This window comes from Vigna angularis, chromosome 3 (genome assembly GCF_016808095.1).
Source record: "Vigna angularis cultivar LongXiaoDou No.4 chromosome 3, ASM1680809v1, whole genome shotgun sequence".
Taxonomy (NCBI): domain Eukaryota; kingdom Viridiplantae; phylum Streptophyta; class Magnoliopsida; order Fabales; family Fabaceae; genus Vigna; species Vigna angularis.
This window is the reverse complement of record NC_068972.1, coordinates 6,380,001-6,397,188: the sequence shown is the minus strand read 5'-3', so window position 1 is coordinate 6,397,188 and position 17,188 is coordinate 6,380,001. Positions and strand designations below refer to the sequence as shown.

General features: G+C 30.6%; 2 protein-coding genes across 2 annotated transcripts; one reads left to right on the top strand and one right to left on the bottom strand.

Moving 5' to 3' along the window:
• Nucleotides 1–3,829: 3,829 nt before the first annotated feature.
• On the top strand, nucleotides 3,830–6,735 carry LOC108324220 (oxalate--CoA ligase). Its single transcript, XM_017557089.2, has 4 exons — nucleotides 3,830–4,124; nucleotides 4,233–5,283; nucleotides 5,746–5,849; nucleotides 6,387–6,735. The coding sequence occupies exons 1-4, from the start codon at nucleotides 3,921–3,923 to the stop codon at nucleotides 6,573–6,575; spliced, it is 1,548 nt and encodes a 515-aa protein (XP_017412578.1). The 5' UTR covers nucleotides 3,830–3,920; the 3' UTR covers nucleotides 6,576–6,735.
• Nucleotides 6,736–9,109: 2,374 nt separating this feature from the next.
• Nucleotides 9,110–15,607, bottom strand: LOC108324859 (pescadillo homolog). Its single transcript, XM_017557789.2, has 13 exons — nucleotides 15,506–15,607; nucleotides 14,776–14,861; nucleotides 14,272–14,520; nucleotides 14,062–14,187; nucleotides 13,777–13,861; nucleotides 13,592–13,702; nucleotides 13,232–13,325; nucleotides 12,867–13,153; nucleotides 11,578–11,685; nucleotides 11,358–11,479; nucleotides 9,998–10,220; nucleotides 9,678–9,878; nucleotides 9,110–9,478 (listed from the first exon to the last, which is right to left on the bottom strand). The coding sequence occupies exons 1-13, from the start codon at nucleotides 15,527–15,529 to the stop codon at nucleotides 9,401–9,403; spliced, it is 1,794 nt and encodes a 597-aa protein (XP_017413278.1). The 5' UTR covers nucleotides 15,530–15,607; the 3' UTR covers nucleotides 9,110–9,400.
• Nucleotides 15,608–17,188: the final 1,581 nt, after the last annotated feature.

The window sequence follows — 17,188 nt, the reverse complement described above, 5'->3', positions numbered from 1 at the left end:
ACTGTTACTTTTTCAATACCCTATTATTTTTTAAATTTAATTTTCGGAATACAATAAACAATTTTGGAAATTCTTTTTCGAAAAACAATCACCTCTTCTATTACAGAAAAAAAAATCTTTTTTATGAGGTGGAGAAAGAAATTTGATTGGGTGCAAGAAGTAACAACCTTAAAGAATTGAAGGTTACAGCTTATAATTTTTGAAGGAGTTTTTTAAAAGGTCACACATAAATCTCCCTGCATCCAATTGGGCATTTCATTTGTTTCAGGCCCGTCAGTAAAAGCCCTAATTAATCGAACTCATATATACATGACTAGTTCATTATCATTATCGCATTTTCTTATGTTGACCGTAGTATATCTTTTAATATTCTTTTAAAAAAAAATTCTTATAATTACTTGTTTAAAAATGCTACTAGTACGAATTTTTCTGCTACGACGACTATTTTTTTTTTATTTCAAGTCATTAAAAAAATTAAGAAGCATTTTTAACAAATTTTAAAAGATATTGAGTTGATGCGTTTGATTGAAATGAAAAAGGTGATAAAACTAATATAACTTGTTTATTTGATGAAAAAATAAAGAATGTGTAGTTTCCTTTTCAAATGGTAAAAGTTGCATCTCAGATGTTTTTTATTTCTTTATTTTTTTAAACTTATTTTCAGCCAACTAATTATTCATCGTTTATACTGAAAAGAGTAGGCAAACGAATTTCTTCGTATTTTTAGTTTTATTTAGGGAGGAATTTCGTACGTGTGGATTCTTTTTAAATTTTAAAAAAATTGTTTCTCTTTTCTTTGAAACAAATGGTAAAAATAAGGTAATTCCTCTCTCTTTCCTTGTTCCTGGTTCTGTTCTTTTCCTTTATATTCATTCCAACCATGTCTAGATTCCTTCCTAGCCGAACCAATCATATTAGAGCCCAAAAGCTAATATTCATATTCATTTATATCTTCTACTTCTTTATTTTCTTTATTTTCTTTATCCTTCAATAATTACAGAGAAGAAGGAAAAAAATTAATATTCCCTTTCGATATATCACATTATCAAACAGAAAGATGTAATAGATACTACTCCAAAGAGACGTTTTAGGATGAAACACAGTTTTCTATGTAATTAGTATTTGTTATTGTGTAATGTTAGGTATTTTTTAATTATATTTAATGTTTAATAATAAAAGTAAATTTTAAAGAATTGATTAATTTTATATGTGTTATATATATATATATATATATATATATATATATATATATATATATATATATATATATTAAGTGGGATTGAGAGATATCTTTCTGTCGTAGTCTTCTTATCCTGATCTCCTGTTTCAAGGAGATCAAGTTCGGAGGAGAATACTTGTAAAAGTCACTCTGACACTTAAGTCAGACACCGATCAATGATATTTTTTTTACTATAAATTATCAAAACTCAATCAGACTTACTTACTTGGCTTAATCTTCTGTTTATAAGTTATTTCATGGATCTTAAAGAAGCATGGGTCCAATAAAACGAACTTACCTTTGAATTTACTCATATCCTTGCAAATCAGTTATCAGTATCTTTAATCAATATCTTTAATCAATATATTTAATTATTCTGTTAATAATTTATTAACCGTTTATTGCTCAAACCATTGGCCCAATAAAAATATCTTGAATGTTGGCCAAATTACGGCTCAACAACAATAACTTAAGCGCTGACCTAACATTTGAATATGCTTGACCATTTACAAAAGAAATAGATAGAACGACGGTTGACCGTTCGGCCTATGGATGACAAAAACATCTGCAGGCACGGGTATACGTAGGTAAAATCTGCCACAGATAGTTACTATTCGCGGATATTTACTATCCGCGGGTAACGGGTAACGGGTATTTTAATATCCACTTCTAAACGAGCTGGGTACGGATAGTATACTACCCGACCCGCGGTACCCGTTATCCGCAAAAAAAATAATTTATATATTTTTTCATTAAATTTAATTAAAAATAAAATAAAAGTATATTGTATTAGGTTAAATCTAATTAAAATTAAAATTTAATTTATATTTAATTTAATTTATATTATATTATATTTTTTTATAATTTTATTTAAATTTTATTTTAGAAATGTATAACATATTTTTTTTTTTGCAAATATCCGTAGGTATGTGTGGATTTTAAAATACGTGCGATTATTTTCTAAATAGGTACCCGTACAGGTAGTAGGTCAGATAACAAATACAATTTTATCTGGCGGGTCGAGTTGATAATAGACACTGTATGTGTCCGACCTGTTGCCACCCCTAGATCGGCCCATATTTCATATCATACAATATGTTATGTTTTAAATTAGAATAATAGTAATAATAATTAAAGTAATAAAAAATAATAAATCGTCAAAATAATGTGTATATATTAATTTAAATTATTATTAAATATTTTTTTATAATGATTAGATATGATAAATCTATTAAGTTTGAAATAGATTAAATAAATAACTAATTTTGTGTAAAAAGAATTATAATAAATAATTAAACTTTTATTCTTATAAATGATTTAATTTCTTAAATCAATAGTAAGAAATAACGATTAAAAACTAATATAATAAATGATAATTTTAAATGTTTTATTTGAATTGTATAACTGAGATTTAAATCAATTGTGGATAACTTGTAAATATTTATAAAGTTTAAGAATTTATACATTCATAAATCATTGCAGATTTAGATTTTAAAAAAGAGGAACGATAAATAAATAAATATTTCATAACTACAACAACAGTTATACTGAATATGTGTTACCATATGTTACATATTTTTGTTTTTAAATATTTTTTTTAAAATAACTTATGTCTATAATTTTAGATTAATGATGAAATAAATATTAATATATAAATGGAATTTGTTATAGATCCGTTAACTAATATACTTTAATTCATTCAAACCATAAAAAGAACTTGTACGATTCAGTAAACATTATTACTCCAATTATTTTTTTTCAATTCTTGCATAAATTTAGCATTTCTTTTAAAAACATTATACTTACACATTTTTTTTATATTACACATAAAAATCTCACAAATCTTATGTGTTGTAAAAATAATAATTACACAGCATTCCAATAGTAAAATAAAATACAAATAGTGTATTTACTCCATTTCACATTTACCAATTATTTTAATAACTAATTCAATCAAACATTTTAAATTTAACATGTTTAAATACATCTATTTATAAGTAATAAAATAGTATTACTTCAAACAGAATATTTCATGACAAATAGAAAGGATTTATTATAACATGATATTCGTGTAATAGTTGTGAGTATTATGAAAAATGCACTTTTCTATGATGTCAGACAAAATCAAAATATTGTACTCTTTCAATCTTAAACTTTAATCAAATTTTCATATATAGATCTAGGGTTAGGAGAGTAGTGACCTCTTCGAGATACAATAAGAGAGGAAGACAATCAATAGATTGTGAACTGTTGTTGAGAGAATGAAGAACGAATGAAGGCACACAAACGAATGACTAAATAATGATTCCTCCAATAACCATGCTATCTTTGATATTTTTATTGGTTATGATTGTTATGTATCATTAATACTATGCATGCATAGTATCATATAATAATTACAATAAACATAATTAAAATATATAATAATATATTATTTTATAATAATACAATAATATCAATTTACGAAGATAATGAGCAATAAAAGAGCATTATGTAAAAATTACTTTTTTTGTGTAACAGAATAAAAGAGTTATTTTCTAGAATAGAATATTTGTCCTATAATAAACTAAGTATGGAATAAGAACACTTCATGTTTACGAAACAGTAACCTCTTCCCACCACATGGCACCATCAGTTATATACACACGTATCACACTCTCACATTTCCAATGCTTATCTGTCCTATCATAACCACACCACAATGCAGGCTCCAACAACACTCACGGGATTGCTCCACCGCGTCGCCGGAATATTCCCTTCCCACCATGCCGTCTCTGTCTCAGGCAAATTCCAACTCACACACTCCCGCCTCCACCACCTTGTCGAACGCGCTGCCGTACGCCTCCTCTCCGCCGGCATCAAACCCGGCGATGTCATCGCACTCACCTTCCCCAACACCGTCGAGGTCCTCTCCTCCCTCACTGTTTCATTGCGAACACAAAGAAAACAACAACTATTTGATCTTTCATTTATTTACTATTATTATTTCGATATCCTTTTTTAATATTTTCAGTTCATTATAACGTTTCTGGCCGTTATTCGAGCGCGAGCCACGGCGGCGCCGTTGAACGCGGCTTACACGGCGGAAGAGTTCGAGTTTTATTTATCCGACTCGGAGTCAAAGCTGTTAATAACATCAAAAGAAGGGAACGAGCCGGCTCAAGCCGCGGCTTCCAAGCTTAGCATTCCGGTATCAACAGCCTCACTCGACGAAGCAGAAGCCGAAGAGCTCAGTCTCTCTCTGAGTTACACCGAGTCATCGACCGCCTCGATTTCCGAACTCGTTAACGACGAGGCCGACGTGGCATTGTTCCTCCACACTTCCGGCACCACGAGCCGCCCCAAGGGCGTGCCGTTGACGCAGAACAACTTGGCCTCGTCGGTGGAGAACATCAAGTCCGTGTACAAACTCACTGAGTCTGACTCGACCGTCATCGTTCTCCCATTGTTCCACGTCCACGGGTTAATCGCCGCGTTGCTGAGTTCACTAGCCGCCGGAGCCTCCGTGACGCTCCCGGCGGCGGGGAGGTTCTCCGCCTCCTCGTTTTGGAGCGACATGTTGACGTACAACGCCACGTGGTACACCGCGGTTCCTACGGTACACCAAATATTGTTGGAGCGTCATTTGAAAACCCCGGAACCGGTTTACCCGAAGCTCCGGTTTATTCGGAGCTGTAGTGCCTCGCTTGCACCGGTTATATTGGAGCGGTTGGAGGAGGCGTTTGAGGCACCGGTTTTGGAGGCTTATGCTATGACGGAAGCGTCGCATTTAATGTCGACGAATCCATTACCCGAAGATGGGCCTCATCGGGCCGGGTCCGTTGGAAAGCCCGTGGGCCAGGAAATGGCAATATTAGGCGAGAAGGGTGAGATTCTAAAGAATGATGTGAACGGTGAGGTTTGTATTAGGGGACCCAATGTTACCAAAGGGTATAAAAATAACCCTGATGCGAATATTTCTGCCTTTGAATACGGGTGGTTCCACACTGGTGATATCGGGTTTTTTGATTCGGATGGGTATTTGCATCTGGTGGGTCGGATCAAGGAGCTTATTAACCGTGGAGGTATATATTTATACTTTTATCAACTGCTCACTTATCAAGCCACCCACACATTTATGCATCTTAAACAGCATTACATACTTGCAATGAGGGTTTGAAATTTTAACCCAAAAATTACAAGTTTATATGATGATGGTGAGATTAAAAAAGTTACATGGTCATAAGAAAGATCGATATGATATTTGATGTTTTTTTGAAAAAGAAAGAATACATTTGTGGTGTTTAATTTGTATTGGAACGTAAAAGGGTTGCAAATTAATGTTTATGAGTCATAAGGCAACAACTTTCGGAGTGGCCGTGGAATATTTCCTCGTGGCATTACTCCGTGGGTTTCGTATTTAAGTGTAATTTGTCAGGTAATAAATAAAATTGGAGCATAAGTTAAATACAACAAATGAATATGGAAATGTATGAGTAATATTAGAGTTTTATGCATTTTTTACATGGAAATGATTTGTTTTGAAGGGGAGAAAATATCACCAATAGAGGTGGATGCTGTCCTTCTATCTCATCCAGAAATCGCCCAAGCAGTTGCATTCGGAGTTCCAGATGATAAATATGGCGAAGAGGTATGTGTTTTTAGAAAGATAGAAAGAAAAAACTTTTATAAAAAGAGTATTTTTGTTTTAATGAGGTTATGATATATTTTAAACTAAACCAAAGTTGATATACCTAAACTGTTTATTTTTTTGTTCCCTTTATCCCTTTCAGTTTTTCTTGTTTCTCCCTCTCTTTTTTTTTAATCAAAGATTGGTATTAATAAGCATAAATCCAGCTGGATCTACCGAAAAAAGCTGGCACTTCATTCACAAAATACACCTTACGAACAAAGAGTCACAAAGTGATGAGCATTCGTATTAAAGATGGATTTAAATAAATATTTATAAGAGACAAGAAAAAAAAACAGAATCCAATTTTTCTTATCAACATTAAGCTCCTTGGTTAATTTGAATTTATAGAACTTGTATTCATTTTTATTTTCTTCTGGTGTCACTCAAAACTAAGTTGATAGAAGATAAGGGACATGATGCAGTAGCATTAGCGTAACTGCTGTCTGAAAGCTAAGTGGAAGACTTATATATATAGTGGATGTAACATTTGAACAGATAAAGTGTGCGATAATCCGAAAAGAAGGATCAAAGATAGATGAGGCAGAGGTGCAGAGATTTAGCAAGAAGAATCTTGCAAGCTTCAAAGTCCCTAAAAAGGTATTCATCACTGATTCTTTACCCAAGACCGCCACTGGCAAGATTCTGAGACGTCTTGTAGCACAACACTTCATTTCTCAAACTTGAGCTGTGGAGCCCAAACACCAACTTTCCCAATAAACTTTTCATTGTATTAGCTTATGGCCAACTTCCACCTTCCTTCCAAATTTGCTTTCATATTTCTTCTGTTTCGTTTGGCCTTTCTCTTAATAGGGTGATGGATTGATTCGATGGGTTATTTGCTAAATGCTCTTAATCGCAAACTGTCACATTCACTGAAAAAATAATCAATTAAACAAACTATAACATTTTTAAAATCTACTTTCTTTTAAGTAAAGCATGTATACAAATCCAATTACTGAACCATGTGTTCAGCATTTCCCCTAAACCACACCAGCACTCAGAAAATATTTATGGGTCACTCATATAAGTAGACAATTTTTTATTAAAAACTTTAAATTCATATATTTAAGCGATTTGTTCATTTAAACTACAATAGTATAATCGGAATAATCGTTACGTCTCTAACTATCTCTTCATAAACGACAAAGTAAACCAGAATTTAAAGGAAATGGATTTATATATTTTGAACCTAATTTTCTTTCTGCCAAATTTTACTAAGTTTGAAAGAAAAAACAACGAAAACTTAAACTTATCGTGTTTTCTTTTACAATTTCTTTTTATGTTTTAAAAATAAATTATATATTAAAGTATTGATTATATTTTAAGTAAACTGGTTTATACAAATTAAGACGCAATCACATTTCAAGCATTCATTGTTTAAAGTTAATCATGAAAGTTTTCACAAAATATATAAATTTTATTGAACTGATAAATTTTGTAGGGTTGTCAAAATACTATTTGTTCACACTATAATTCATTGTACATTCTTTGTTCACAAAGCTCTTATGAATCTTATGACTTCTTTTATGATATGAGATGTCTTACTGTAGTTTTTTTTTAATTAAGAAATATGTCAATAAATTCTGAGCTATTAAGGATTAATGAAAAAGTAAAGAATTTTATTTATCTTTTCAACCTTTATTTAATTCATTTTAGTATTGACCTATTCCTATACATGAATAGTAAAAATCATTCATATCTTTATATTTAATGGGTATAATTTTATTTATTTATTTTCATCTATATTGAGTAACGGATATATTGTACTCATGTTTATACTTATTTTTTTAATATTTCAATATTAATTAATTATTTGTAAAAGAAAATAAAAGTTACATAAAAATAGGCTAAAAAACAATGCAATAGATGAATTTGCAGTTAATTATTTGATTGCTTACATTATAGAAACTATTGTTAAAATGTTTGACACGCATTAGATTATTGTTAAAAGGGATTGAAAAATTTCGTCTTCTCTCTCTCTCATTTAATATATATATATATATATATATATATATATATATATATATATATACATATTACAAACAAACAACAACCTAAAATGCAAGTCTGAACTGTGGTTAAATTTATCCACACAAAAGTTATAATCTTTAGGACCATAGGCACTAAAAACTCCATTCTTAAATTCATCAAGAAAATAACTCCATAGAAGAAAATGTAATGTTCTAGCTATTTTAATAAGAAAAGTTAATATGCATGAATTCTCGTCAAATTAAGTTAAATATAGTTAATCTATTTCCAAGTTAAGTTATTTTTATGTATTTACATCTGAAATAAGCATTGAAACTTCAAATACTAAACTAAACATGTGGCTATGTTACATCAATTATAGTCAATAATAGAATATTAACATAGTAGTAAACAGTATATATACCCGTGATAACTAGCTGTTTAGGTGACTACGAGAATATGTGCCAACATTTTGTCTCAGCCCCCGAATAAAAATTGTTGGTACATGAAATCATTTGTCCACATTTATATAACAAAACCTAATCGAGGACAAACATTACGCGTAGAACTTAATTTCACTTAAGAGTTTTATATTATTTATTAGAATTTAAAATATTTTAAATTTAGGATTTATGTTCATGTGGCACAAAATGAAAAGCCACTCTCATTTTAAGTGTTATAACCAATTAACTCATATTTTGGGCAGTTTCAACTCAACCGTGGAAACTAAGTCCTCTCACTTGAAATGGATGCTACAGTATGTGTGGAGAAATGATGTTTGGTTTGGACATTTCATGTATCAAAATGTTTTTGGGAAATGATGAGACACTAAAAAACGAGTAGAGTTTGGATTGGAAACCAATTTTGATGTAGAAGTAGAAATTCACTTCTCCTATGTTTTCTTAAAGTTGGTATGGATCTTCATAAATAATATTAAAAAATAATATTTTTCACCAAGACAGTTGATATTAAATAGCTATTTAGACAAAAGTGTGTAGACTACCAGCATAATTCACAAAAATGTTCTCCATTTGGTTTTTAGTTTACTGTTGTTGGGGTGACTTTCAGGTTCTTCGAACGAAAAATTTGCGACATTTTTCATTGTTTTATTCCTATCTGCATCTAACTTCTACGTTTTATTGTCTATATCATCTTCACATTTTAAAAGAGGTTTTTCAATCTATTATATTAATTCTAACATTTGAAACCTCTTTTATTGCCCCAACACTTGGAACCACGCACAATAGCCATAATCCAAAGCAAACTTTATTTAAGAAATGTAAATTTTAAATCTTTTAATTAACATCTTGATTGATGTTCAAGTTAAAAGACTTTTTGACAATTTAAAAGACTTTATAAATAGTCCCGGTGACTTAACCTTGTTAATAATCTAAGTTACAAAAACCGAGATATCAGTTACAAAAACATACGAGACTAGAATGAATTCAACTACATATACTGCAAACAAAAATGAGCTACCCTTGTAAACCAGCGGAAGCTATAACACATAATGAAGAGAATGTAGCATCTCTTCAACCCCTTTAACTCTGAGCTTCATCTATTTTCTTTTTCCGGTGTTTAATGAGATCGATCTGAGCTTGCTTGCGTTTATTAGATATCTGAATGACATTTTTCATAAAAAAAAAGGGTGAGAAAACATAACTGAAAAGACAGACCTTCCAAGTTTACAGATTAAGTTTTTAAACACAATATGTATGTCACTTTGCAATCAGGACGTTACATAAGACAGTAATATTATTATAGTTGCAAATAAGAACAAAAATAAATTTCACATGTATGAGGGAAAAAGAAAATCACCTGCATGGCTTCCAAGAGCTTCCTCTTTTTACGGGACATCATAATTTTACCCATGTCATCACCAGGATTTTCTTCAACATTGGTAGCTGATTCTCCAGTCTGCACCGCTCCAGAAGTTTCTTTAGAACCTGCTGAAGTGTATGTAACACCTTTAAGTTCTTTTTTCAAATCATCGTGGTATTGCTGCTCCAGAATCATCATCTGCATTGCATTCATTCAAATTTGAAATACTTCAGTGTCAGTAAACTAAAAAGGACCACCTCCACTCATGCCATTGTTATGATACCATGCAACCTTTTTTTTTCGCAGAACATGCATACCTTTTGCTTTCTTTGAGCTGCTTCGTTGGCCTCCGCTCGGCCAATAATACCTTCAACAAGAAGATTTTGAGGATCTTCCAGATCTTCATTCCCAACACCCGGAAGTGGAAGGACTTCCTTTCTGGCAGCAGCTTGCAAGTTTTTAATGGTTTTTGCATAATCTGGAATGTATGCTCCTTCTTCATCATAATTAATAAAAGGTGACAAGTGTGGTGGAGGAATCCTGTTAAACAAAAGAAACAGATTAGCCATGAATGTTAAAAAAACAAAATAGGCTTTCTTTAGCATACATATAGTTTTCTTTAAATTTAACACACGTTTGTAGAAGTGTGTGAAATTTTCTAAACTGTTCCGTTTGGTTAATGTGTGGAACTAATTTTATATTTTGCATAAACCCAGCAGATATGGTCTTGCGGCTTCATTACTAATTAATTTGGGCTCATATATCAAATGAAAATTAGTTTTACAAAACTACAAAAAACAGCCCTACCGTTTTAATACAACTCACTCTTTCATTGAATACAATAAATTATTTATCCAAGTTCCGACATCACATCAAATAAGAATTAACATGATAGATCAAAGCTTGATCGGACAATTCTGGCTAAAATGATCCCATATCTGATTTGTAGACACCCACCCAGGAAGAACATCAGTCAGAGAGTTATCATCCTGAGAAATATGCATCAAAGGACAACTCTGGTCTCTAAACATGAGATCTTCGACAGTATAATTTTCTACTTTAGCAAAATATAAGTCAAATAATAAACATAATACTAGCAGATAGACACTCCAACAAGCTAGTAAATTCATTTTTCATTATATTCCTAATAAATAAAGGCTAAATTGCAATCCTACCCATAATTTCTTCTAGCAGAAGAGTAATTTTGAAACTTCAATGTAACTATTCAATCCTAATTATGTTGGGACTCATCTATCTAAAGGGTAAAACACTAAAATTTGCATGAAGCACGAGGTTTATGGCAGAACATAGGGAGTGTGCCTGCACATTAGAAAGATGCCTATGTGGTTTCTATCTTTTTCAAATTTAGATAATAAACATTTTAATTAGTATCAAATTCATCAGACAAAATTAATAAATGAATGCCTTATAGATAGACATTCCGCAGAAAGATATCATGAGCCCTTGCAGACAAACTTAATTTACGGAAACTGATAAAATAGCACATTTCTACCAAGACCACTACTACAAACCAATAAGGGTTCTACAATGGACCCAAAAACAATACGATGCATAGATTATGCAACTTCTATTACTGAAGCATAAAGACACATAAACTAGTTTTCTGATGGGTAATAATAGTTTTATAAGAAACAAATATGGATTAGAAGAAATTACCTTCCCACCAAATAATTATCAGTTGGCAAAATCATCCGTGCATTCACACAGTCAAATACCCACTGTGGTTGAACGTAATCTCTTGAGAGGAACCTATGTCCTTGTGCTTCCCTGTCAACAATCTAAACATATGAAAGTAGTAGCTTAGCAAACCTAAAAAGAGGAAGGCAAGAAATATAAAATAAACGGACACCTAAAGATATCATGCTTAATCCCAAACCTGATGAGTGATACTCTGATCGGATTCCCCAAAGGGTGCCCCTTCTCCCTCCCAAGAAACTATGCCCCCAAAAGCAGGAATAACAAAAAGCAATGATTCCCTTGGTACCTGAATAATTAGACCAAAAAAATGCACGCAACGTCAAAACTAAACAACCACAAGGAAACTTCCAAAAACTCAAACCAAAAGTTAAAAAACAAGCCATCTCGAACCAAAGTTGAATAAGATGTATTGTGCTATATGCATATACACGGATCATGAGATCAATCTAAACAATATCACAATAAGCAGAAATATTATATAAATTGTCCAAGAAGCAACACAGCACACAAATTCACAATTTAAATCATAACATATGCCGAAGTATTTGAGAAATAGCTCCTTTGTTTCCTGCGAAAGTAAAGCCATTAATTTAAGAGAACTTTTCCTTTGGTAAGTTTAGGAGACAGGAAACGCTTTAACAAGGGTTTACAATGGGTACCAACATAAAACTTTCCACCACCGGAAGTCCACCAGTAAGAACCAAACCAAAGACCTTGAGAACAATATTTCAATCTTAAGGATTGAGGCAGTTTGAGCCAACAACCTTACTATCCTATTAAATAGGATATTTACCCATCATCATCACTAGCATCTAACAAAAAAAATATCCATTTTATGACAAACTTCTACATAATCAGGCAATATTATTCCCCAACTGTTTTACTCAAAAGTGAATATATGCATGCGTTTGTGTTCGTGTAGGATTACTTAAGGGAGAAACTTGGTTTTCGCAAGAAAAGAGAATAATGGATATATACCATAGGATTTTTTATGATTACCAAATATTAAAAGGTAAATAAATGGCATAGACTTTTTTAAATGATCATGTTATTACAAACCTTCAATATGATTTTATCATATGGATTCCTAACTCTAGACAAAAACACATCAATAGTTCTTACGTTCTTAAAATGAGAATGGATTATCTGTTATAGACATACACACATACATACATACACACACACACACACATATATATATATATATATATATATATATATATATATATATATATGTGTGTGTGTGTGTGTATGTATGTATATATATATATGTATGTGTTATTAGCTTAATTTAACTCCTCAAGACATGCTCCCAATTATTACCATCACTAATTTCTATCTCTTTGGGACTATTTCTTTTATGGGGAAAAAATTAAATGTGATTCAGTAGTACTATGAGCACAAATTCCCAGCTATTGACCGAATGTACATTTAAATAGTGGTGCAAAAACCATCAAAAGATCTTACCTCCCTGCTTAGGAAGAATTTCACATTTTTAAAGAGATTTTTACATTCTTTTGTATCTAGATCATCGTCATCTTCACCAGTTTCCTCAACAAGGTGCATTAGTGCACCAGGTTCATTAGAAGGAAGTTGATGCTGAAGTTGTGCAAGTCTTAGTTCAGATGTTTCATTTCCAGACTCTGCCTCTCTTTGCTTGGTCTCCAAATGCTCTGATTCAACTTGAGAAGCTTCAGAATTCACTACAGAAAGTCCAGTATTGGAACTGACATACCTTGACAGAGCATATAGATCTGCATGATTTGAAGAGAAATGTAATTACCAGATACAAGTAATTTCCATAATTCCATTTAAGTTGAGAAAAATGGTACCTGCAGCCAGAGCTTCCAGCCGAGGATCAAGTATTGGCGGATACTTCAAATTTATGGAATGATAGAGGCGAAAATTGACAAAACTAAGAAGAGGCTGCATCAATATATAAGATTAAGAAATTAATCAAAGCCAGTATACCAAATATAAGGATAAATATAAAGGATTAGAAGCATGTCCAGATAGCTAAATTAAATTTTGGTTAGGGCATGATCCTGACTGGCACAACACCAGAACTTATCTAAATTAAACATTATATGATTAAATATACATCTACAGACCTTTAATCCTGTTAATCAGGATGACTAAGGCCGACAACTTGGAAGAAAAAAGAAATAAGTAAACAAGAATATATAACCAACCTCGTATAATTGCAGAAAGTTTAGCATGGTAACGATGTCAACATCATCAGATACAACCTGTTGTAGTGAATGAGGAGTTAACCATGTTATCATCTGACCCTCGACCTCAGCCTGCACAAACAACAAAATTAATCCATAACATACAATTAAGATTACTGAACATTAATAAATGCCAAAATCGGTACCTGGTAGTATATGCCTTTCACAGATACAAATGTCTTTCTTAACTTATGAGTCCGAGATATGAATGCTTGCCATTCATGTGCCAATCTGTAAAAACAGTAAGCAATGAGAATAAACACAAAAGATAAACATCACATTATAAGCATCAAATGCAAGAAAACACCAATGGCCTTTAGTGAATACTACTCCTCGTATCTTAACTGCCTATTTTCAAAGGAAAAATAAATCCACAGGTTGATTTCCTCATTACGTATTAATCCCATGCTTTCAATATTCCAGGTATGTACCTTCGACATTTATGGACACACTCCACTTCTATTTTTTTACTCTCAGTCGCAGGTAATGCTGCAAAAAGGTGCACCATTGTAAGGCAGTCATCCAATTCTCCAAGTGCATCCACAAACCTCGGGTACCTAAAATTCAAACAAAAATTAATTAAGTAGGACATTCATCACCAGTTACAATACACAAATTGAAATTAACAAAATCAAACAAACCTCTGTCGTATAATCCTATCTATCTTGGGTTTGGGTGTTTTCTCCCGAAGCCTGTTTGCACGTTCATGGTTTTTCTTTGCCTCCGCTTTCTTTATTTTTCTCTCATGCACTCTTATAGCTCTATGTATTTCAACCAAAGGCTCGTGATGGAGGAAGGAAATATCCTTCACATGGTAATAAGTCTGATGAGTTCCCTTGAACTTTTTCTTAGGTTCGCGGGGAGTTACACCTTTCAAAATACATAGTTTCCTAAAATTCACAAAAAGCCAGTATTAGAAACAAAGTCTTAATCAAATCTTCTTTTGCAAAATGTTTCAGTCCCTAAAGATGCAAATTCCAATGATATCAGATCAGTAACGATAGAAGATATAAATCATTCAGCCGTGTAATTTTCATCCCAAAGGCACCCTCCTTCTCCTCTAAACCATTAAAGGATAAAGTTGATCAAACAAGAGCACCTTAAACTAATATAGACATGAGCGTGTTTTCCTTTCTGTATAGTACCTGAAAAGGGGTAGACTGATTTGAAGCTGCTTGAGTGCCTGTGACCTAATGACAAACTTAGCAGCATTTCCTTCCTTTTTCTTCCCCTGCAACAAAACAACAGCAATAAGCTCTTAAAATAATAACAAGGATGTTAATTTCAAGGTATCTGAAAGGATTCGCGGGGAAGAAAACTTGGGAATATCACATCCTTGAGTTAGGTTTTGAATAACATTTTCATGAATTGTTGACTACTGAAAATATCAAATGTTCATGCTTCCCTTCTTATTCTTATGGAAAAATGGTGTGTGTATATATATATATATATATATATATATATATATATATATATATATATATATATATATATATATTATATTTTTCAGGGAATGAAAGTTATTCTGTACAGAAACTTTATATTACCTAGAAATACAATTCCTCATATTACACCATGAAACAAAGGTTCCTCTTAACCAGAAAAAATTTATTTTGTTACACAAATCACTCACACCCAATCAACAATCACTACATCGAGACCACCGAAAAAGAAGACAAAAACACAAGCCATGAATCAAATTACCAAAACCAACAATCACTACGTCGAGACACCGAAAAAGAAGACAAAAACAAGTCATGAATCAAATTACTAAACCGGAAACAAACTAGAAAAGATTTACATAAAAGGGAAAAGAACGCATTTGATGAAGGTGCAAACAAAGAGAGAAGGCGAAAACCGCCAAGCACTACTCACCGGGGGTCTGTAGTGCTTCACCATTGTTGCAGCTGCTGCGGTTGTGTTGGAGGAGCTGACGGAACAAAGCAACAATGCGCGCACACAATCTCAAGAGTTAGGGTTTAACGAATAAATATAAGAAATATACAAATATAATATAATTATAATTATAAATAAATGTTTCTCATATACATTTTATTATAATTAAATTCTATAAAAATATCTATTACATGTAAAATATATTTTAGGTTTATGAATAAAGATTTATATTTTGATACTAAATTCCTTTAATGGTTAATAAATTAATTAAATTTTAATTAGGAGGGTAAAAATTATTGTAAGAGATAAACCTAAACAATTTAAATATATATATATATATATAAGTCAAGATAAAAAAGGTGATTTGTCATTATTATTTTTTTAATATTATTATTTATAAACCTTTTTTATAGAATCTTTTATGAAGAAAAAAATAAAAGAGTAAACGAATTAAAATAAAAAAAATTAGAAAAATTACACAGAGCTTTTTTACAAATTAAATTTATTTACTTTTTTTCTCTCTGCCAAAGTTTGTATGTACAAGCGACTAAATCAGGTATTAAGCCATGGACAAAATACTGTGTTTACGGAATAAAATTGCAGTTAAAAATTAGTTAACGAAAATTAGGTAAATTCTATATTAAATTTGACTAATATACCGGTTTTTAATCAAAGTGAACTTCTTGTTTTTTAAATAAATTTTAAAATTATCTAACTTTAATCATTAGAATTATTTTAATAAATTTTTAAAAACTCAATTTATTATTCAACCAATATTTGGTAATAAAAATATTTCAAATCCTTTTTTAAAAAATATATTCTTTATATTATTTATCCAACCAAAATATAAATTTACTTTTTACAAATTTTAATTTAATATCAATTAACTTCAAGAATATTTGTTATACTACATAAAAACATAGTTGAAATCAAATAAATATAAAAACAAATGTTTGATATAAGATAGCTTAAAAGTTATTTGGTAGCTAGTAATATTTATGTAGTTGATAAACTAATTAATATCTAACAACTTTTAAATTGTAAGTTTTGAACCAATAAATTAATTTGTTAAATTAAAAGTTTTTGATAAATTTAATTTACAAACTAGATCATAAACGAAAAATGATATAAGTATATAATTTTTATTGTATAAGTAAAATAGTACTTTCTTAAAATAAAATTATATCATTGTATAATTGTAATTTTAGATATTTTAAATATTAATTTACTTATTATTAAAAAGTTTAGTGTTTCTATTTCTTTTTAAAGATTTTTGTTTTTATATATTTTATTTCGTGACAAGTAATTTTATTTAAATTATTTGAACTACTAATTATAAATTAAATCCAATTTTTATTTTAAGTTAATATTACATTAAGTTTGTATTGTAATTTTTATTATATATTTTTTCCAGCTAATAAAATATTAGTTACTTACCTTTTTTAATTTAAACCATATAACTATTTCAAAAGTAAACGAATAAATGTTATAAATAATGTAACAATTAAAATAAATATTTAATATTTTTAATTATATTTTTAAAGTAACTATAAAAATAATAGGTATAAAATAATAATAATAATAATAATAATAAATTAAATAACTTACAAACTATTTATAATAGGTTATATTTTATAAGTTATTATTTTTATGTTATTTTAA